The sequence below is a fragment of the Ursus arctos genome, unplaced genomic scaffold, assembly GCF_023065955.2.
Source record: "Ursus arctos isolate Adak ecotype North America unplaced genomic scaffold, UrsArc2.0 scaffold_24, whole genome shotgun sequence".
Lineage (NCBI taxonomy): Eukaryota > Metazoa > Chordata > Mammalia > Carnivora > Ursidae > Ursus > Ursus arctos.
Genome location: NW_026622919.1, coordinates 7,771,558 through 7,795,232, shown reverse-complemented (window position 1 = coordinate 7,795,232; position 23,675 = coordinate 7,771,558). Strand labels below are relative to the sequence as shown.

The following is a 23,675-nucleotide window of genomic DNA, read 5'->3' as shown; positions in this document are numbered from 1 at the left end:
AATACATAAATAAATAAATTAAAAAAAACAAACAAACCTGGAAGGTGGCCCAGATTTTTATTATAGTCTATTGGGTATCCAGGTTCTAGGGCCCACCCTAAAATGGTCCCTCTGGGGATAGGCCTGGGTCGTCCCACACAGTTACCAAGTACCTGACACAGCCTTCACCCAGAGCCGACAGTCAGGCCATTATTAAACATGAAGGGCCAGCAGTATTAGATAAATATGATAATCATACTCAAAAGGACCCCCTCGCATCCATTCTCGGTGACCACAAGTCTCCACTGGTGAGGCCCGAGACTGCAGGCTAGAGCAAAAAATAATCACCCAAGACACATCTGGGCTTCCAATTTACCGACCAACAACCCAACTGTAACGTGCCCTGCCAAAACAGAGGGAAAAGAGCTGAAAAAGTTAGCCCTCAAGCTCAGTCCTGCTCCAAACCTAAGCTCCTGTTCCCATCCCAAGCGCAACTCAACTCAACAAACATTTATTAAGCAATTATGGTGTGAGGTGCCCCCCTGCGCAGGATGCACCTACTGGCAACGACTCAGCGGCACCCAGAATAAGACCACAGTGCTCCGGAGTCAAATCATAGCTAGACTTCTGGTTTGAGATCACCATTCCTCTTCCACGGACCCATTATTCTGAATAACAGAGAGGTGCAAGTATACTAACAACTCTGGTCTTCTAGCTAGATAAAGGAAGACTCCCAGAATCCTTCAGCCTGCCAAAATCATTAAAGCCATGGACTCTAAAACACGGGAAAGGCATCCTTCTTGGACCCCTTCACCAGCTGGTCACCAAGAGAGCGAGAACGTGACGCTGCCCAAAGCACACCTCTCATGGCACCCAGCCACCAATCCATCAGCACCCTCTCAACTCGGGCCTGTTGATGGACAATCGCACCAGTTGGTCAAGCCTCCCCCCCACCCCCACCCCACCACTCACTCACGCTGGTCCAATCTGTCCCAGATCTGGTTGCTCAGGAAGCCGCCCCTGCCGGCATTCAGAGGACAGAAGAGTAAGCTGTCTGGCTCCATTGAGAAAAACACAAAGATCTCGTTGAGGATGTTCTCCCACTGCACTACTCTCCCTCAACAGCGGCAAGAAACCACCAAACTACTGGCATTGTGCCTCTCTCCTGGCTCAGAGAAAATTAGCAAGGAGGCTTAGAGACACAATCTTCATGGTCAAGAAGTTAAGAGGCCATCCCTGATTGCAAACAAAATCACATTCCCTTTTTACCATGCATGAAAACACGGGTTCCCAAAGTGTCCTCTGCCCTAACTCACCTGGGGGACGCAAGAGACTCCCATCAGTATGGTGGCACCGACCCCTGGCAGGTGGAGGCCAGGAGGTCAGGAGCAGAATCTCAGGAAGGCACCAGAGTATGAAAGGGCCTCCTTACCTAGGGTTGCCTGATTTAGCAAAGAATAACAGAGGGAGCCCAGTCGAATTTGAGTTTCAGATAAACAACGAATATTTTTTTCATTTGGGACACGCTTATATGGAAGATTTCTTGTTTATCTGAAATTTAACGAGGCACGTGTGTATTTTTGCTGGAAACCCGGCAAACCCCACCTGCCACTCTGGGGCACATCCGCCCATTTTCCCCCGCTTCCTCCCTCTTTATGAAACGCGGTGCAGCATAGTGGATAGAAGGCACGACTGAGCCAAATCCAAGCTCCCGGCTGGGAGACCTTGGGGAAGAAAGTCACCTCTCCAGGGCTACTCTTTCTTCACGTGGGAAACAGAAACGATAGTGGACCAGTGGCACTCATGAGTAAAACGGAATTAATTATGACAACATTTATAGGTAGACTGACCATAAGCCAGGAACTTTCTGAATCCTCCCACCATTAAAAGTTAGATACTACTATGGTCCCTACTCCACATTTGGGGAAACTGAGGCATGGGGCGGTTAAGTAGTGGACAAGGTCATATAGTTCGTCTGTGGCAGAGCCAAGATTCAAATCCAGCCTGTGTGGCTCCTGAGTCCCTGCTCTTGAGCACGACACCATCCCTAGTGGCGCCTCTCTCCTACAACAGCTGTGAGGGTTAATCGTACAGCTCACCTTAAATGCCTAACACAAAAATGGGCCTCAACACTCAATAAATACTGAATATTATAATGCTTGTTATAGGTCTCTCTTTTTACTCTTATTAGAGCAAAGGATTTGAGAGGGAGAATTTAAATCAAAGCCTTATGGATCTAAACACGAGAGTTCCCAGGGACCGAAGCCCCACTGACCCATCCTGACAATGGTGTATAGACATGTTGTCTGCAAGTGGATAATAAAATGCTGTGTACCCATGCATTTCCACATGTAAAACACACGACAAAGGGGAGACATCAGACGAGAGCTCCCAGGGACCGAAGCCCCACTGACCCATCCTGACAATGGTGTATAGACATGTTGTCTGCAAGTGGATAATAAAATGCTGTGTACCCATGCATTTCCACATGTAAAACACACGACAAAGGGGAGACATCAGACACCAGAGGACCCTCAAACTCCCACCACCAGGTCACAGACCCTCTCAGTTCTAATCCACTTCAATAACATGTATAGATGGGTCTCTTTGTGCTCACATGCCTAGAAGCGCAAAGAACCGTGCCACCTAGTCGTGGGAGACAGTCGGCAGCGAGCTGGGATCCTAGCCCGTCTCAGGGAGGGCAGGAAGCCGGCAGAAGACATACCAGGAGGCTGAAGGCATCGCACTTGGGAGAAGCCCAGGTTGGAGGGATGGGGGAAGCCCTTCTACAGAGCACTGCGCCCCAGGGTGTGTGAAATCTGACACGCGGGTGAGGGCTGGGAAACGGAGCAGAAACTCAGCATTCCAGGAATGGCAGGACAAGTTCAAGGAACAGCCAAGGTCCAGGCAGAACACACATATAACAGGAAGCACAGAAAGGTGATGGGAACAAGCCAGGAGAGTCAGGAATACTGTGCCAAGATGTTTAAACTTTATTCAGTAAAGAAACAGGGAGCCGTGGAGAACTTCAGGGGGTGGGGGGTGGGGAGCGTGGGAAAGGGTCTCAACTATGATTTAGGAAGACGATTCTGGGGGCAGCATTAATTAATTCAGGAAGCAGTTAAGAAGTCAGACACTGAGGCTCATAATATACAAGCCAGGCGAACCCTGCCCGGGAGGAGCATCCCCTCTAGTCAGAGCAGACAGGAGACACACAAGAAAACAAATGAAGAAATTCGGAGAACAATGAATGAAATGGAGGGAAATAAAGCAACGAATGTCCTGAGATGGACAGTGATGAGAGGAGCTCTTTTGCGTGAGAAGTCAGGGAAGGCTTCTCGGGGGAGGTGACATTTGAACAGAGGTCTGAACGATGAGAGGGGCAGTACTCAGTTCCAAGTAAAGGGAAGACATTCCTGAGGTCAGAACAAGCTGGAGACAGAAATGGCCGTGGCTGAGGCATGGTGACCAAGGTGGGGAAAGGTACCAGAGAAGAGAGAGAAGGGCAAGGTCCTCGCAGACCGTGGGGGAGCTGGGACTTGACTTTCCGGCAGGGGCGACAGGGCTGATGTGCATTCACAGAAGCTCACGCTGGCTGCCGTGGATGAAGGGGTGCAGACGCGGGGCGGGCAGGGGGGCGGCAGTGGAGGCAGAGACACAGAGAGCCCATCTCTGGCGCGCCTGGGGGATCACGGTGGCACAGACCTGATGGCACAGGTGAAGAAGGAGGGTCGAGTTTGGGCTGTCTTCTGGAGGGAGAGACAGGGCTTGTCGGTGGAACGGAAGAGTCAGGGTCATGTAAAAGAGAGTGCGTGAGTCTCCTGCGGTGGCCTGGCCACACGCCACAAACCAGGGGCTTTGAAACAAGGGAAATGTATTCTTGTGTGATTCTGAAGCCTGGAAGTCCAAAATCAAGGGCTCTGGGCAAAGGATGTAAATAACCAGCTCATCATCAAAGACATGCCCAAAGGTACGAAGGAACTAATAAGATGTTTGACCTCACCTGTCATCAAAGAAAAATCAGGGAAATGTGTATCGCCAGGCTTAGGGCACAGACTCCAGAATCGGACAGACTTCAGACAAATTCCAACAGGGCCTGGGCACATCCTGTCCCCTCCGTAAGCCTCCGTTTTATCATCTGCAAAACCGAACAGCAGCCCTAGCTCACCCAGGTGTCCTGAGGGCCAAGGGAGCTACCACGTACACGTGGCACGTACAAGGCGCTCAGGATGTTGGCTAGGACGACTGCACGCCACCGGTTCCTTACCCAGCTGGAAACTGGTTTTGCCTTTTTTTTTTTTTAAGGAAGCTCTACGCCCTACATGGGTCTCAAACTCAAGACCCTGAGATCAAGAGTCACATGCTCTACTGACTGAGCCAGCCAGGTGCCCCTGGAAACTGTTTTTAAATGCATGTCCCATGGGCACCTGGGTGGCTCACTCATTTAAGCATCTTCCTTCCCACCCGCGTCAGTCAGCAGGGAGTCTGCTTTTCCCTCTGCCCCTCCCCCTCCCCCTGCTCCTGCTTGCTCTCAAATAAATAAATAAAGTCTTAAAAAATAATAATAAAATAATTGCATGCCCCCAGAGCTACGTGGGGGACCCCAGGAACTAAACAGGAAGAAAGAAGGCTCTTAGGGCCGCCTGGGTGGCTCAGTCGCTAAGCGTCTGCCTTTGGCTCAAGATATGATCCCAGGGTCCTGGCACTGAACCCCATGTCTGGCTCCGTGCTCAGCAGGGAGTCTGCTTCTCCCTCTCCCTCTGCCACTTCCCCACTTGTGTTCTCTCTCTTGCTACCTCTGTCAAATAAATAAATAAAATCTTTAAAAAAAAAAAAAAAAGGCTCTTAGACCTCAGAAAACTCAGGAAAGCAATGTTTATAAAGAGAATCTATCATTTATACCAAAGAGGTACAAATGTATGAAATAAACCCATGAAAAAAAAATCCATGGAAAAGGACAGGGTGATGGAGGGGGGAAAGAAACAGGGAGAACAAGAAAGTTTCTAGAAACTGAAACTATGAAAACATAAAAAAAAAAAAAAAGACACATTTGCTCTTTTTATGGAGTTGAAGTCAGTGAAACTTCCCACCATGCAGAACAAAACAGCAGAGAGATTAAAAAATAAAGAGAGAAGAGAGGAAAATGTGAGGCTCACGCAGGAAGCCCCATAGCCAACCAATAAGATTAATCGAGAGAGAGCGAGCAGAGGACCACTTGGGGAAACTATTAAAGAAACCTAAAGATAACACTGACCAGAACTGAAGGATACTGGTTTCCAAATCAAAAAAATTGCAGAATAGATTTGTTTAGAAATATGGGGGAAAATTTCTCAAGAAACAGACAAAAGTGGTTACTTTTAGGAAAGAGGGCTGTGGGAGGCAGGGGAGGGGAATGCTGGTTTTTTCTTTTTAAGCCTTTTATTAACATTTATTCTTTCTAGACCTTTGCATCGATGACCCTGAGAAAAGTAAACAACCAATCAAACACTCAAGTCCAACTTAAATGAGCAACAAGTCATTAGCTAAAAATATCCCTGTTAAGTGCACAGTTGAGTGCATTTCAATTATACCTGAATATGGCCAGTTCTTGTGATGGGGAACCGTGCAAGCACCAAGACAACAAGAAGTTCAGGAAACCTTAAGTGAAAGGATGTGTTTTTAAACGTTATGTATGGTACGATCCCATTCTTTTTAAGTTATAGATGAACAAAGAAATGTATCTGAGTTCCAAATGTATCCAAGCATCCAAGATGGCGCTGCTGAGAAGAAAGGTGGGACGAGTCTGTGTAGGGAAGATAATCAACTGTGGGTGTGCAAGGGACACTCAGTCTAAGGGGGCCACGTACTGAAGGAAAGCTGACCCAAAACCCTAGTGCCCACGTTTGCTCACTTAGGTCAATTCCAAATTCCATGTGTGTCCTCCACCCATTTCCCTTGACAGGACATAAGAGTAATCAAAATGTATTGGGCATTTACTACGTGCCAATCACTGTGCTAAGGGCTTCAGATACTTTGATTCATTTCATGAGCACGACAACCCTATAGAGGAGATAATACTGTTTTACAGACAAGGAAACTGAGGTTTACAAAGTCTGGGCTCATACAACCAGTAAGGAGAGAAACCAGGCTCAAACCCCAGCAAGGTGACTCCAGAGCCCATTATAATACCAAAGCACAGGTCCTCTAGAGAAAAGACTCCACCCCGCAGTGCCCAACACCCCCTGCCCTTGGCTCACCCCATGCCACTGACAGTTTGAGACATTTCCTGGCATGACTACATCCTGAGAAGTTCATCATAATTTAATCATGGGGAAATTTTCAAAGTACTTCAGAGATATAATGAGTTTACATTCAATTAATTCCTTCCTTCATTGGAAGAATCGGGAAGACGGATTTCCTCATAGACTCAGAGGGTTTCTCACTGCCTATTTTGAGATTTCATCCTGATGTTCCAGAGCTGTCGATCAGTGCACACAGACGGTCTGGAGAAGCTGGCCTGGGCCGAAGGGCAGCCAACCCCAAGGAAAACCTCTCATGCTCTCAGGAGCTCATTCGATTCCTATATTAAAAATATTTTTGAGTGCCAACTATGTTGGAGTTCCTGTACTAGAGACCAAGTCCCAACAGTGAAAAGGACAGCCCCTGCCTTCCAGGTGCTTCCAGTTTGGGAATGAGGGAAGAGAAATGAACAAGCAATTAGGATCTGGAGGTAAGTACCAGACAGAATAAGAGAGCTTCAAAGGCTTGTCAAGGAAATCCCATCTCAGATTACTACTACTAGGGGCCAGGAGATGAAGAATGGGAAAACGAGATGCTCAGTCTGTTAAGGAGGATGTGGGAGGGACCAGGCTCCCAGAGAGACAGCAGGCAAGCCCTCAGGACTAGGAAGTGAGGTCCATCATGAGAAGACTGAATTGGAATGAACGAGAGGCGAGGATGTGGGAGGGACCAGGCTCCCAGAGAGACAGCAGGCAAGCCCTCAGGACTAGGAAGTAGGTCCATCATGAGAAGACTGAATTGGAATGAACGAGAGGCAAATTCTCCCTTGACCAGTTAGCAACAATTGACCTCCCAACTCAACCTGCACAGAACCAGAGGCATTCCTATTCCAAAGCAGCTGGATGCTGGCTCTCTCTAGCAGGGAGGGGCTCACCCTCTCCAGGGGCTACATGAGATGAGGTCCCACTTAGGGGGCTCCACACTGATTCATGAAATGGAGCATGGGACTATGAAAATATTTAGGTACAGTAAGGCTCTCATAGGAAGCACAGGTCTATGGGGGCAGGAGCGGGTGGATGGATAGGACCCATTCTTCTTCTATCCATCCATCCATCCATCCACCCACCCACCCACCAATCCATCCATCCATCCGCCTACCCATCCATCCATCCATCCATTTGAGCATTTGTTTATTTGTTCAATACATCAAAAAAATTTATTGAGAGCCTTCCATATGTCAGGAACACTTCCCCAACATCACTGATTGATTCTTTTTAAGACTGTAACAGTCATGACTCCCACCCCTGCCAGGGTACGCTCTATCCTCCTCCGTTCTTTGTTGTGCTTATTCACATTCATCTGTCTGACAGACTTTATGTTTCCGTGTAGAGTGCAGCATGTAACTCTCTCTGCTAGAATGGCAGTCCCAGGAGAGTAGGAATTTGGGGTTGCTTTGTTTAGTGTGTATCCTCAATGCTCGGCACACCTTGGGGGGGACCTCGGGGAGGACTGAGGCTCCCTTCTTTTCTGCATTGCCCCATGCATCCCATGGACAGATCACACAAAGAAGTGCAGCATGGAAGGTGGTGCACCCTTCATCTATTATGTGCAAAAAAGAAAGCCTAGAGCGCCCGGATTATTATGAAGGTCAGATGAGGTAATGGATGGGAAAAAGCTTTGAAAAACATGAAGCAATAAACCATTGTCACATAATATTTGGGACTCAGGAGCCCATAAGATGCAAGTGTTCCCTGCAGTCAGCTCATGGACAAACCCCACCCCACAGATCTCTTCACGCATAATTACAGAGTGTTCTGCAAATTCAAATGGGTAATCTACTTAAAGCTTATGCACAGGCAATGACTCTTTGCCCCTTCCTCCTGCCTTAAATACAATACTAATCTATTTTCCCCTTGCTTATGCACTTTAACAGTTACGTATTTTTTTCTGCACCCCCCCAACCCAGAACAACTAACTCACTTACCCCAGGGCTGTCATGGTTAATTTCTTACAAGAAGACCAGGGCTTCAGAAACTAAGAGGTTTCCAAAGAAACGCTACCCAAAAAAAAAAAAAAAAAAAAAAATATCCGTGCAAGGTAAGTGTGAAGCCTTCCCTTCGCTCGTTTGTCAAATGCACAATTCTCATGGTGCTCACTCTCCATCCGGCTTGATGGTTCTATTCTGATTGTCTGGAGAAACAGCTCGTCATGGCCCCAAGCCAAAGTCAAATGTGAGATTAAAAGCCAGGGCACCCTGACAGCAAAGAGCAGCGTCCACCAGCAAGCTATTAAGGCGCCTGCCTCCTTGGTATTGTGTTCTCTCTTCGCTCTGGAGAGCAGAGAGGCATTAAGCAGTCATGCCCTGATTTTCCCTTCCACTCCATGCACAAGGTAGGAGGGGAAGGATTTCAGTCTGGATGGAGCCGGGAGAGGCCTGGAGGTTACAGGACTTGCCACTAATCACAGGGATTGTAAACAGCTCGGCCAGAAATGCAACCCGGGGCCCCAGCCTCCCTGTCTCAGCCCAGCGCTCTTTATTACTGTGCAAGATCAGAGCTCTGCGTCCCGGCCTCAGCTGCCCAGAGAAGGCTCCTCTTGCTCAGGAAAGCAGGGGTGTTACAGAGGTGCTCCTGAGGTCCCATTCCTTGGGGTAGGAGGCATCAGGGAGGGAGAGCCTGAGGCTGACGCCCCTCTCCAGGTCCTGGGAGAAGCAGTGGTCAGGATCCTCAGCCTGATTATAGTTTCCGTGGTGTCCATGTACTCACCACCCCCGTGGGGGGCAAGGAGAGGCATAAATCCATAGTTCAGCCCCGTTCAGCTGCTCTGAGAAACACTAGGATGGACCCTCTCTCCACCGCCCTGCCCTCAGCAATGTGCCCTTTATATCCTTAAATTATGTTCCTAAAATGAAGCAGAGATTCCCCCCGCAAAGATGGAGTAAGACAGTTGCCTGAATCTAAAAGGGAATTTCTGACCCTTAAAAAAAAATGTCAAAGGCATACAGGTTAAGGAAACCAAGCAATGCTGAAGCGAGGAATGTCAGAACTGGTATTTCTCCCCGGCCCTTCCAATCCCACAGTGTGGACACACCCGCTCTCAAAAGGTCATGTGCCCCCAAGAAAAGATTCCAGGGAGATTACAGGACTGCTAGCCACAGATTGTCACCTCCCTCAATAGCTCATTCTTGCTTCCAGAACAGCGCAGCCCTTGTCCAGAGAGGTTAGCCCAGACACTTTCCTCTCAGGAGACCGGAACACACCCATGATGAATCTGGGCCCCTGAAGTTTCTGCTTCTCTGCCGCCCACGGAGCAGGAATTAAGTGTCACAGGGTCTTCAGATGGCTTCCTTGGGTGTTTGTTAGTAAATGGAATGAAAACCGAGAAAGAGAAATTTCCTCTCACTCGGTGGGAGTGATGCCCAAAGAGAAGTGAAGGAGCAGGACAGAGAACAGAGGACAAAGGGAGACCCAGCGTCAGGGGCCAGGGACCTCTAGAAATGGCAACAAGGAGGCACCAGCGACAGGAAAGGAATATTGATCCTGGGAGGGCAGACTGTCACCAGGCATCCCCTCTGCGTGCACGGTGAGGCGGTAGCGGGTGGAGCAGAGCCATGATACTCTGCAGGCTCCTGCCACCAAGAACCCTCGAATCTGGGTGGGCCTTGCAACTCGCTCTGGCCCAAAAACATGACTGGAGATGTCATGTAAGCTCCTGAGTCCAGGCCTCCAAGGCCTTCCAGTTTCTACCCGCACCTACCGACCCATGAGCCACCGCGTGGGACAGAGACCCAGGGGACAGGTAGCACCAAGTGCCCACAACTGTGAGGGAAACCCTACTACACCCTCCAGCCTTGCTGAGCCACCAGATGGCCCCGCCTCATGAATGACCCCATGCAAGACCAGAAGAACCACCCAGCTGAGCCCCACCAACCCAGAATTGTAAGAAACAACAGATTGGTGTTGACGTAAGCCACTACATTTTGGGGTGGTTTCTAACTGGCACAAGGAGCGTGGGGGATGTTTGCTGCATCTTGAAGCATGTGGGCACACTTGCTGTATGCGGACCACCTAACCTCCATTACACCCACTTTGGCAACGGCACCTTGATTTTGCTTCAGAGGAAACATCTCCCACCACCACCCCCCCACTTACTCATCGTGTTTAGTGTTTGCTTTTTATCTACTGGGAGGAGGAGGAGGAGGCAAGTCGATGGGGGCAGGTGGCCCAGGCCTGGCCAATCCCCATGGCAACGGGGATTCATGTCCAGGGATGAGGACACAACTCAAGTCACTCCCTGCCCACGAAAGTCAATTCCAAGGCCGTTTAAGCTGGGGAAGGAAGACTCCTCCTCCCCGCGGATGTGAGACTGAGGGAATGTCAACAGAGTTTGCAAACGTGGAGCCACACAGGGAAGAACGAGGCCAGGAAACAGAGGAACGCAAGCCCCCGTACATCTTTGGATCTAAAGAGTCTAGCAGTATTATCTGTGGCCAGTTCTATGCCTGGTATTTTAAATGCATAGGCCAGTACATTTCTTTTTGTCCTATGCCAGATGGAGCTAACTTTTCCATCATTCATGGCCTCCAAAGCCCTGGCTGATAACAGAGATGGAGAGACTTATTTTTTACTGCATACCCTTTGTACTACTTGAATTTCTCGCCAAGTTCTTCAGAAAGAAATAACACAGCTCATTTAATAGAACCACATACACAAAACGTACCCAGGGAAGGTAAATCAATCATAGCATTAGGGCTCAAAGTTCTCTCCACAATGGGTTGCATGGCCAAGAGGGCTAACTGCCTGCTCCAGTTTCCATTCTCCCCCGCCTTCGGTAACAGAATCCCACTGTCCAGCTGGGCACACTGTGGCACAGCTGAAAGACCACGTATCCTAGCCTTCCTTGCAGCAAGATGGGGTCTTCTAATAAGTTCTGGCTGATGAGCTGCAAGTGGAGCTGTCAGGCAAGACTTGCAGGGAATCTCCCTCCCACCTACCATCTGGAGGGCGGATGTGATGACCTGAGCTCCAGCAGCTACCTTGGGCCAGAAAGACAAAGTCCTCCCTGTGGGCCAAAGAACTGAGTGGAAAAAGGAGCCTAGATCCCTGGGGACTCCAGCCACGGTCTCTGGAATTCTTTTGCACAAGAGGAGCCTTTCTTGTTTAAGCCACTATTTGGGGGGGTCTCAGCTAATCTCAGTCAAAAGCAGAGTGAGCAGAAGGAAGCATCACCATCAGTACGACTAGCTGTAGGTGTCTGGTTGCCATGGAGACCACCCCACCACACAGATTCCAAAGTACAAACCCACTCAAATGAGGAAGGCCCGGTTAAACTCCACCTCCCTGTTTCTGGCAGAGTCCCCCTCACTCAGCCCATAAGCCAGGAGGTGAGAGCAAATTCTCCAAAAGCCCCAGGGGAAGGAGCCCCAGGAACACAGCAGCAGTGATGGGCTTGAACCTCTCTGGCTACCTGCGCAATCAGAGGGCTGCCAGGTCCTCTCGGTTCTCCAGCAGGGCCATCCTTTGCTCTCTCCCTTCCCAACTCCTCTGCCTCTGCCTGATTTAAAGCCCTAAGGAGTCCAGGCATCATCTAAAGTAACGCAAGAGCCTCCAATCGGCCTCTCCACTGTGACCTCCCCCTGCACGCTCCCTACGGCTGCATTCTCTGCCACCAACAGAATGCACTTCCTGAAAGTACAACTCTAGTCCCCTCACCCTCTCAAAAAACCTCTCGGGTATCCCCACCAATGGAGAGAACAGAGTGCAGGGCACGTGGGTGGCTCAGTACGTTGAGCATTTCCCTTTGGCTCCAGTCATGATCCCCGGGGTCCTCGACTGGAGCTCTGCGTCGGGCTCCCTGCTTAGCAGAGTCTGCTTCTCCCTCTGCTGCTCCCCCTGCTTGTGCCCTCTCTCTCAAGTAAATAAATAAAATCTTAAAAAAAAAGAGAGAGAGAGAGAACAGAGCACAGACTCCCTTCCATGGGGCCCCAACCTACCTTTCAGCCATCACCTTCCAAGCAAACCAATCGCCATGCCTTCAACAGTCCTGTGTTTTCCACAGCCATGCTTCCAATAAGCTGTTCTTTCTGCCCAGAATTCATTTCCTTCCCCTGCTCCATGCCCATCCCCAAACTCTACCTATTTTTCCAACCTCAGTTTCATCCCTGAAAAAGTCTCCCCTAATTCCCCGGCTAGAAGTAACCTCCCTGCCCTAGGCTTCCCATCACCTTGTGTACATGACCTTCGCACAACCACATGCTGACCCATCTCACAGGGACAGGAACCCAGTCAACAGTAGCCCCTTGAAGGGAGGGATTACATCTTGCTTCTTTACATACCCCCATAATGCCCCCCACACAGTAGGCGCTCACTAACTGGTGGATGGACTGGCTTGAAGACAATCCTCTCCCTGCTCCCACCTTCCCAGCAGCCACTCCCCAAGGAAGGAAAAAAAGGAATGGTTATTCTGCAAACCGAGCACGTGTCTGGGCCATGTCTAAAACTGCACAGGCCCTTGTCAAAGCTCTGATGACTGGCTCTTCTCCCCTCTTATGAGCGAGCTCCCCCTGAAAAGCAATCATGAGCAATCTCGTGGCAGGCTTTCCACAAAGCACTTGTGTTAATAACACGTGTCAAGATTTGGTCTTGGCAGGCAAAGGCTAAAGGACAAGACTTAACCAATATTAACTTTGATCCCTTGCACTCAGAGTATCTTGCAAAAGAGCTGACCCTCATCGAATGCTTTGTAATGTGATTTGTACTAGGATGTCTATGAGAAATGATGTCAGCAATTCTCACTTATTTAAATTGCAGCAAAAGGCATTTAGGTTGGATAAGTTTTTAACAAGCTAGCTAAATACTCAATTAGGTTACCAAAAAAAAAGGGGGGGGGGGAGACTTGCTTCATAAAAGTCTTGAGGAACAAGCTACACTCCCACCAGCTATCTGCATTTGGTGAAACCCTGCCCTGTCTGATGGCACAGGGATGCCTGAGATCACTCCCAGAAGGCCTTGCCTGCACTGAGATTTTTCAGACACAGCATGCGATCTAACGAGGACTGTGCATCAAGTGAGAATTTCAGCTCACGCTCAAGTTCTCCAAGCAGCAAAGATCCAGCCCCGGTCCTTCTTTTGCACGTGCCACGGAGCCCGGAGGGAGAGCCTGAGCTCCCGGCTGGCAGCCGTCCAGTATCACCTGACCAACTGGGAAATGTAGCCGAGAGTACACCTGCCCCCTCCCAGCCCAGGCTGGTATCAAAACCAACCAGCCTTGGGAGCCAAGACAACGGCCAAGCACGGGGTGGACCACCACAGCAGCCCGCGGTGGGCACGCCTGCGGCTGGGGAGCAGGGGCAGTAGCCTTCCCCCAGCCTCCCCGTCCAGGTTCCAAGGCCTCCATCCTCCACACCCAGTGCCCCTCTAACCAGGGCCGCAACCCCACATATGGGCTCTGCTGGACTCTTAGACCCATAGCCACTTGGAGCTTCTGAAGGGAGCCCACTGCTTCCAAACACCAGCCCATCCTTCATTGCACAGCGATCCCCAGTAGAACAGGGCCCCTCGGTGCGGGCTGCACGCTGCCATCACTGGGGGAGCTCGAGAAACTACTGAAGCCTCATCCCAGCCCCAGAGATTTGGATGTATTAGTCCAGGGTGTGTCCGGGGCACTGGGCTTTTAACATTTTTCCAGATGGTCCCATCATGCAGCCCAAGGGGAGCCACGGCATCAGAATGAAGGGAGTTTCTCCAAAGCCAGAGAGAGCGCTCCTTGGAACCAAACTGCCCAGCATGTGAGGCCAAGTTAGCTCACTCTGCTAGACCATGGATGCTGAGCACAGTTGCCAACTTGAGGTTGATTTGAGCTGGGAAACCTTGTTTTAGCTCACAATCTCAAATTGCACGCTTTTGTCCTCGGCCATCTGTCTTGACACAGTGTGCCTTATGCGACAAGGAGATTAGAGCGAAATGGTGCACATAATTCCCCGTGCTTCCCTGCAAAGCCACCCCTGAAGATCCTTCAAAGGCCCACTCCAGCAAAGGCAGCAGTGGCATCGATTTCATGAGCCAAGGCCAGGCCCCCTTGGGGAGGACGCCCCCCGACCTACGAAACCCAGCTCCCCCAGGAAATCACCTGCTCAGAAACACCCGACATTCCAGGAACGTTCTGAGACTGCCAGCCCAGGCCCTGCACGGCACGGAGCTGTGGACAGCTGCTCGGGCTGTTGGCACCACAACCAGGCCTCAGAAACCCTACCATCAACACTAAACTGGGGGTCGGCAAACTTCTATAAAGGGCAGGAAAGTAAACACTTCAGGCTTTGCAGGCGATATAGCTCCATTGTGGTTCTGCACTCTGCCATTACAATGCACAAGCCACCACAGACAGTGTGAACAAACAAGCAGGTTGGGACTCCAGTAAATCCCTACCTACAAAAACAGGCAGTGTGCCCCCGTCTCTGCACTAGATCGTAACTTCCTTAAAGACAGAGACCATCTCCTAGCACTTCCTCAAACGCTCAGCACTTGGCCAAGTGCCTGGAATACAACAGATCATCCTCTATCAATGCGGAAGGAAGAAAGGAAGGAAGGAAGGAAGGAAGGAAGGAAGGAAGGAAGGAAGGAAGGAAGGGAGGGAGGGAGGGAGGGAGGGAGGGAGGGAGGGAGGGAGGAAGGAAGAAGGAAGGAAGGAAGGAAGGAAGGAAGGAAGGAAGGAAGGAAGGGAGCCAATCATCTTAAAGGAATATCTATATACATTTACTGAGAGATGTATAAGAGTTATTGTGTTTGAAGAGCTCACGTCCAACTACCGAAACTAAATCTCAAAGCCCTTTTTAATCTGCTGGTCACTTACATACATTCTCGCCTTCCCCTTCATGGGAACAGGGAAGGGCGCCCCAAACAAAGAGGAACAGGTATTCCCCAAGGAAAATGCCTGGCCTGATGTGTAGGATAGGCCCAGGTCTGCAAGGAAGGGCGGAGGGAACAAGGCAGACGCAGGGGTTCCTGGGCCATGAGAGTAGAGCCTGAGGATGCCCGTGGGGAGGGCAGGGAGAGAGGTGGGAGAGGCAGGGAAGTGAGGCAACCATCCAGGGGCCTCTGGGCAGGCCTCGGGGCCCTATAGGCCAGCTACTTGGCAGGGCGAGAGAACACACACGGGCTCCTCCACCCAGACAAACGCTGTTACTTTCCATCACCGTAGACAGAAGGTAATGTATATCATTGCCTCTCCCACACTGTTTATAATGACACTGGAAATCTGAAGCATGAAATTGAAAAGAAAAAGCACAATAATAATAACAGTGATGGTCTGTCTTCTTCCTGACAGACCTGCTTTTCTTCCCTTTCTCCTCTCGTCCTCCCTCACCTGACCACCCCTCTCCCTGCAGCAAGTGGGAAGGAAGGCCCTCATCCTGCCGGCACATGCTGCACCAGAGGAGGGGAGGGCCTGGGGACAGAGCTGCCACCACATCGGCCTCATGCCCACAAGTACCACTGCTATTTGGGGTCCAGGAGCGCCAAGTCACAAGTCAGGCCTGTCCCCCATGATGTATCCAGCGTCTGTGTCCTGCCCATGCGTGGCAAGATTTAAAAACACTCGGTGGAGACACAGAAGTTTTACTATTGTAAACTGGCCATATGAGTGCTTTAAAATTAGAATGCTTTGGGGCACCTGGTTGGGTGTCTGCCTTCGGCCCAAGTCCTGATCGAGCCCTGCATCAGGCTCTCTGCTCAGCAGGGACCCTGCTTCTCCCTCTCCCTCTGCCGCTCTCACTGCTTGTGCTCGCTCTCTCTGTCAAATAAATAAATAAAATCTTAAAAAAAAAAAAATAGGATGCTTCACAGGACACCTGGGCGGCTCATTCAGTTAAGCGTCTGACTCTTGATTTGGGCTCCAGTGACGATCTCAGGGTCGTGAGATCAAGCCCTGCTTCAGGCTCCATGCTGGGTGCAGAGCCTGCTTAAGATTCTCTCTCCCTCTCCCTCTTCTCCCACCTACCCCCTCCCTCTCTAAAAAAGTAATAATAATAAAAATAATAAAATCTTCATCATGCAAACCTTCAGGGCCCCAGCCCCTTGACTATGAGTTTGATCGCCACGTGTGGTGGCAGAAGTGGCAGGTGCCCCTTAGCAACCGTGCCGACAACCTGGAGGGAGGCTGGGAACAGTCCTGGTTAGAGAAGAGCCCTTCCCCATGTCTTCCCCACACACCACGCTACGTGTAGCTGGTCAAATGAGACCCCAGGGGCAGGTAGCCCCCACTCCTGTCAAGCCAACCTGGTATTCCTCCTCACTTCTTGGCTGAGGACCAACCTCAAGGGTGGTCTTCATCCTAAAACAGAAAAACATCACCTCCCTGGTCATTGCATCTCAGTGCAAAACAAGACAGCCTGCAGAGAACAGGATTTAGGAGGCCCTGGGGCTCCTCAGTTCCTCAAATCTTAAAAAAGCAATTTAAGAGAGGAGCTCTGCTTCGGACAACTGCCTTGATACTTCCCAGGTGGTCTGTCCAATCAAAGTGACGCTGGGACAGGGTCTGCTCTAGGTCCGAGCATGGTCAACATCCCCAGGGGGTCATCCTGGGGCCCTCCATTCCTCTCAGCCTCATAAAGAGGAAAATCATGGCTCAGAGAGCAATGATCCTGGCAGGAGCCCCATCGGGGCCTGTCCGCACGCTTCTCTCACACCGTCTTGTGTTACACTGGCTGTGGCCCAGCCCGTGTCAATGTTGTCCGGAAGACCTCACATGGAAAAATCTCCATTAGGACATATCAGGCCTCCCTACTCCTCAGGCAGGAGGATGGAGAAAAGGTGTCAGCAATTACTACATCCAGTCCAGATCTGTGGGGCCAGAAGCATGAAAGCGAGGATTTCCAAAGACCCCATTCGATGGCTGCTCCCCACACCCGGCTCTTTTCTTTCTACTATTTACTCTCCAATAAACCTTTCTAGTGGATCGACCTGAAATCTCCTCCCTGAGTCCCTCACGCTATAATCTGAGTCCATTCCGTGCATCCATTTCTCCATGGAAATGGAGAACAGCTGGTCACCCTGATCCCTCCAGACTCCAAGGCCATCACTGCAGAGTGTCATTAACTTCCAACAGGGAGCCAGTTATTTGGAGAAAATATCATTCACCATGTGCTGCACAAAAACAGACTCAGCCAAAATCTCCTTAAGAAAATCATGTCTTTCCTAAGAACGCGGCTCCCTATGGGATTAAATAACAGATACGAAGCTGCCTCTTTCGTGCCTACGAGTAAGCTTCTTGATTGGTAGGCTGTCTCGCTCTTCTGCCAGTTCCTGGCCCTGTTTATTCCACACAGTGCTTCTTCCTTGAGAGAGAATGTACATTGATGCAGCGATTGTCACCAAAAACAGACATCAGAACCAGAGCGAAGACAATTAAAATGGTGACCCTGGATGTTCTGGCCTCTTCAAATTCATCTAACGTTTCTCTTCCAGGACAATGACTTCTTTCTCACTCAGATAAACAGATATGCAATTGCATGTTTAAATTTGCCACTGAATAGGTGAGTAGGTGAACCAAAACCAATCACAATGCTTCACAAATGCCTTACAAGGAGAGGACAAATGCTAGCAAGTGCTGGAACCCACCCCTTTAACCACGCAGAACCAAGAAGCCCTAAGGAACCATCAAGCCGAATGTCAGTTCTCAGCCGTCAACGGAGGTCCAGGAAGACTAAGGCGTTTGTCCAAGGTCACACAGCTAAATACCAGCAGCCCCTGACTTCTCCTCTGAGTTCGGTCCTAGCTCTGCCCCTGTCTAGCAATTTTCGATTCTGGATAAGTCATTTACTCTCTCTGGATTTGTTTCCTGCCTGTAAATGGAGGCAACTGGACCAGACCTCAGCTGGGAGGCACTGTGGTTTAAGAGCAGAAACTCTAGAGTCAGACTGTGCGTTCACAGCTGGACTCTGCTCACCTTGGGACCCAGAAGGATTTACTTACACTCACTATGCCTAATTCCTCCCCTGTAAAGTGGGGGTAAATAACACTACCTGCTACATACCTCGCAGAGCCGTTACAAAAATTCAATTAGATGGTCTACGCGAAGTGCTCAGCGGAGCACCTTGTAAAAAATAAAGGCACGATAAATATTAGCTATTATAACCGTCTAAAATGTTTTCCAGCTTTAATGTTGTAATACTCTAGGTTTCATTTGCTGCCTTTTTTTTTTTTTAATGGTAACATTTCTCCCCATGAAGTTCACACCTCAGGCAAAAATCAACGGCAGACGTGGGTACTGAGAAGAACAAGACAATGATTATTAAAGACTTAAAGAGTGATTTAAGGAGTCAGGAGGAAAAGCAAAAAAGGCAAATGGATTCTAAGAGGAGTCATTTAAGAAGTGATTAATGCTTCCAAGGCCTTGCTAATGAGAAAAAACCACCTGTGAAATATCCCGCTAAGCACATTTAAAATACCGTGTCCTTACTCTTAGGAAGCTCCTTTCTCCACGCACAATTATATACTATAGAGACGCGCCAGGGCAGCGTGATAGCAGATACGTATTTCAGTGCACGCACAACACATACATAAATGTACACACGGCTGCCCATGAAAACATGTTACATCTGGGCCAGGTACAGTGGGACCCCAGGCAACCAGCTGATGGCTAGTTTTCCTTTTTTTTTTTTTTTTTAAGATTTTAGGGGTGCTTGGGTGGCGCAGTCATTAAGCATCTGCCTTTGGCTCAGGGCGTGATCCCAGCATTCTGGGATCGAGCCCCACATCAGGCTCCTCCGCTAAGAGCCTGCTTCTTCCTCTCCCACTCCCCCTGCTTGTGTTCCCTCTCTCGCTGGCTGTCTCTCTCTGTCAAATGAATAAATAAAATCTTAAAAAAAAAAAGATTTTATTTATTTATTTGAGAGAGAAAGAGAGATTGCACAAGTGGGGGGGGGGCAGAGGGAGAGGGAGAAGCAGACTCCCCGCTGAGCAGGGAGCCCAATGCAGGGCTCAATACCAGGACCCCGAGATCATGACGCCAGCTGAAGACAGATGCTTCACTGACTGAGCCATTCAGGTGCCCTGCTAGTTTTCCCTTTCCAAGATATTTATTCAAAGTGTCTCGTAGCTGTGTTGAAAATAAATACAAAAGCCATGTTGAAGGATACCAAGCACTACGGCATGTTTCTCTGGACACTCAGTATGTGCATGATAAAAGTTCTCCAAGGATGTGCTCAGGCCTAACAGTGGTGACCTCTGGGAAGCAAGGGGGAGAGGCAGGATGACCTCCTCCTTTTCCTTCTCTCCTTTCTCCTTCTTCTCCTTCTTCTTCTAACTTTAAATACATCTGTATTTTTACATATCCACTCCATGACTAGAGAGGATACATCAAAATGCTCCAGACTGGGATTTCTTGGTGGGGCACAACTGACACTTTGGTCTGGAACATTCTTTGTGGTAGGGGCCATCCGGGGCACTGGAAGGTGTTTAGGTGTGCATCCCTGGCCTTTAGCCACTAGATAACAGTTTCAACAACCAAATCTGCCAAATGTCCCCTGGGAGGTAAAACCACCCCCCAGTTGAGCACTACTGTCCTAGCCAAAAGAATGGCTATATTCACTATAAATTATTCCATGATTACTATAAGCAGTTATTACAGCTCCGGCCCCCGGGGCTCTACTGCCTTTTCCCTAGTTTGGGGAAGCATTTATGAGAACCCACTACTAGTCACCAAGGCCACTGAAATTTCCTGTGTTTGAGCCTCAACTGTCTCCCACACCATGCTTTCACTTTTCTCCCTGTATCTGCTGACCTTCCAGGAGTTCCTCTTATGGAAGTAGCTCAAGGTCAATTTCAGAAAAGTAAATGCTCTTTTCTGAAGAGGAAGAGGAAGAGGAAGAGGAAGAGGAAGAAGAGGAAGAAGGAGAAGAAGAAGGAGAAGAAGAAGAAGAAGAAAGAAGGAGAAAGAAGGAGGAGGAGGAGAAGGAGAAGGAGGAGGAGGAGGAGAAGGAGAAAAGGAAGAGGAAGAAGAGGAAGAAGAAGGAGAAGAAGAAAGAGGAGGAGAAGAGGAAGGAGAGGGAGAAGGAAAAGAAAAGGAAGGAGAGGAAGGAGAAAAGGAGAGAAGGAAAGGCAGCACACACACAGATCATTTTTAGAATCTCTTTTTTCTTTACCAACTACACTAAAAATCAGAAGTGAAACTATTTTGTTTTAGATCCTCATACTTAAATGATCACAATATATTGGCCTGATGATTTCATCTTAAATGTTCATGGTTCGTGCTCCCGAATTCATTCCGGCATGTCCTGAAGACTACAGTCCTCTGCTTTCGCTTGTTTCCTTTCTTGTTTCACTTCAGTTTTTGGTTTTTGCTATGCAAATCTTCCAGTGGATTTTGCCCTAAAAGAACAAACTAGAGGGGCTCCTGGGTGGCTCAGCCGGTTGAGCATCTGCCTTCAGCTCAGGTCATGATCCCGGGGTCCTGGGATCGAGCCCCGCATCAGGGTCCCTGCTCAGTGGGGAGCCTGCTTCTCCCTCTGCCTGCCACTTCTCCTGCTTGTGCGCTCTCTCTCTCACTCTATCTCAAATAAATAAATAAAATCTTAAAAAAAAAAAAAGAACAAACTAGAACAGATGACACAAATGCCTAGTCAAAAGCAGAAAGATAGCACAGAACAGAGTTCTTCAAACTCTGCATCTATGTAACCTCTGTAAGAATTTTAAAGACTAGGTACCCCCTCACTCCTTTTAAAATTGACACTTAAAACGTTTTCTTCTTGAGTTTAAAGAGCTGCAAAAGATGTAATTTCTGGCCTATAAATACGGATTTCTTTAAATAAAACTGTTAAATGGGTCAATTAAATGTATCCGCTGGGATCTAAATGGCAGAGGGATGCGAGTCCCCCCACATCCCCTGAAATATGCACATAAACTAAGTTGTAGGCTCATGTGTTACATACTCTTCTGCTCACAGGCTCTATTCTAAACACACAAAAATGCACAGGCAAGCCCTTCTTCAAAAGTCCAAAAACTCACATCATTCCTTTTTCTCCTGGACTTACGTTTCGATCCATTTCCCCACAGAATTTTCTCCTACAGCAACTTATATTTTATGCTAGGAAGTCTATTATTGATTTCTTTATCCTACTTCTTTGCAATATAATTTAATTTTTAGGAAAATCCATGTGAGCCTAGGGCTCTAACTGCTTAAGTAATAATTTCCTGGACTGAGTTACCATTATGACTATAAGTGGGAGAGAACAGATTTCTAACCACAAAAATATAATACGCTGTTTCATAATTATTAAGCATTGAAAAGTAAAATATTCTTGGAAATGCATATTTTCATGGATGGGGCCCTTTCCTTGTTTTTTCAATTCATTCGTATATCCACGGGCAAATATGAAGTGGTCATTGCTAGAATCAGACAAAGCTCGGAATCAGCTTTATTTCTATTTTTCTTTTCTTCTTTTTCTTTTTTAAACGTAAGCAAAAAGAAAATGTGTTCGCGTAAAGAAAAGGATGGGAAAAAATAGATACTTTGTTACAATACTGTCATTTTGTTCTCCGAATTTTATCCAAATTACAGGCCCCAAGTCCCAGAGTGGTCCATCGTAGAAAACTACTTTTAAGGATCTCTCTGCTAATAATTGGAATAGGTCCACAGTCAAAGGGCCAGACAGTGTCTGAACCACCGGAGGATTTATGCCCAGTGGTCAGTGATGAGAGGCCTCCCTTTCTCCACACCAGCACCAACATCCCAACGGTCCCCCTTACACGTGGAGATTTTGCCACCCAGAGTCAAGGTAATGAGGGAAGACTGTGTCTTTCTTTTGTAAAGGGAGGGAGGACAAATGCGTAAGGGAATTCAGGAAAGGAGAACCGGCTATCATAGCATCCTCAGGAGGAGAGGTTCTAGGAAAGAGAGCCTATGGATGCCGCGGACCTGGGAACGGATTTTATGAACATTATCCGTGCCCCTCTGCACCACCCGGAAGGCTCCGGAAGGTACACAGACCCCAGTCTGATGGCTGCTGACTTAGGTGACCTCTGGGAGACCCCAGATCATAGGACTATACAAACAGGACAAAGGAACCAAATCCTGATCAACCGAAAGAGAAAACCACATATTACATGACTTCTGATGTGACGGACACACTCAGACCACGCGGCATCACCACGGCACATTCATGCCTGGAACACGGGCTCTGAAGTCACCAAACCCCAGGATCTAACGCCCAGCTCACAGGAGATCAGGCGGCTGGGGAACAAGGCAGACAGCCCCCACCCCCCGCCCCAAGGAAGCCATCAGCCAAATTCACAATGTGGACTACTCTACGGGTATAAATGACCCAGTTTCTCCAATAAATTGCTGGAGTGGAAAAAAAACAATGGGATCGTTCAAGAATAAAAGACACTGAAAAGATGTAACAAAAAATTCAATGTGAAAATCTTGTTTGGATGCCGATTCTAACAAAACAATTTTCGATGCCCCTTTGAAAAAAAAAATGGAGGAAATCTGAACGTTTACTGGATGTTAGGTTACAATAAGGAAATGCTAATTTGGGCAAGTGTGATAAGACAGTTATGTTGTAAGAAAAAAAAATTAAAGTCATTCAGTTAGAGATATGGATTGAACTTACAGGTGAAATTACATGATGTCTTGGATTTGCTTTTACAAAATATTCCAACCTCTCAAGAAGGTTGGGGGAAGTCAGAAGAAACGAGATTAGCAAATCAGTAATGCTTGAAGCTGAATGATGGCTACAGGGGAGTCTCTCCACTTTTTTTACATGTTTGGAGATGTCAGTAACAAAAGGGTTTTTCAAGGGAAGGGAAAGAGAGAATACTGAATTAGCACCAAGGAGAACCTGAGTGAGGCCTTTCCTGAATACCCTCTTATTTCACAGGTCGTGAGACAACTGCCCAACAAGCAAGCCTCCCTGATGGTCTCAGAGGCGGGGGCATTCAATAAGTTGGTCAATACACAGCAGCAGACACAAGAAGGGGCCTGGAGACCACAGAGATGCATCCAGCTTGCCTGGGGAGAGCCTAGAAATACCCCCTTGGCAGAGAAATGTCAGAATAAACACAACTCTGTTTACATCGCTCCTACCACACATTACTTACCCCGGCAGCAAAGCCAAGACTTCCATCCAAGATCCGCCTCTGAAAATATAAACAAGATGTTTCAGATTCTAAGGGATGTTTCTGGGGATAAAAGGAAACCATAAGACCTCAGAGAGCTACATGAATAAAGACTGGCCCATGCCTGCGTTTGCCAACCGTCTGTAGGCCTGGATTGGAGCCTTTATAACATGGGCCAAGAACCAAGGGGAAAAAAAAATCGTTTGAACCTTCCATCCATCCCACAGCCCATCAGAGTGTTTTTTCAGGGACGCTTGGCTTCCACTGGCCCATGTGTTGCCTTTGACCTAGCTCTCCTATGAATTATAACTATAAACCTTTAGTATGTAGCTGGACTAAAAGATGGACATTGACAAGTGTTCATGG

General features: G+C 48.5%; 1 protein-coding gene across 18 annotated transcripts in view; it reads right to left on the bottom strand.

Moving 5' to 3' along the window:
- The window catches only part of SLC39A11 (solute carrier family 39 member 11), a 565,309-nt gene that overhangs the window by 462,178 nt on the left and 79,456 nt on the right, over window positions 1–23,675 (bottom strand). For all 18 annotated transcript variants that reach the window (XM_057318037.1, XM_057318040.1, XM_057318035.1 and 15 more), the window contains exon 3: window positions 23,292–23,330. In XM_057318037.1, the coding sequence (XP_057174020.1) occupies window positions 23,292–23,330 (39 nt within the window). The remainder of the gene's footprint in view (window positions 1–23,291; window positions 23,331–23,675) is intronic.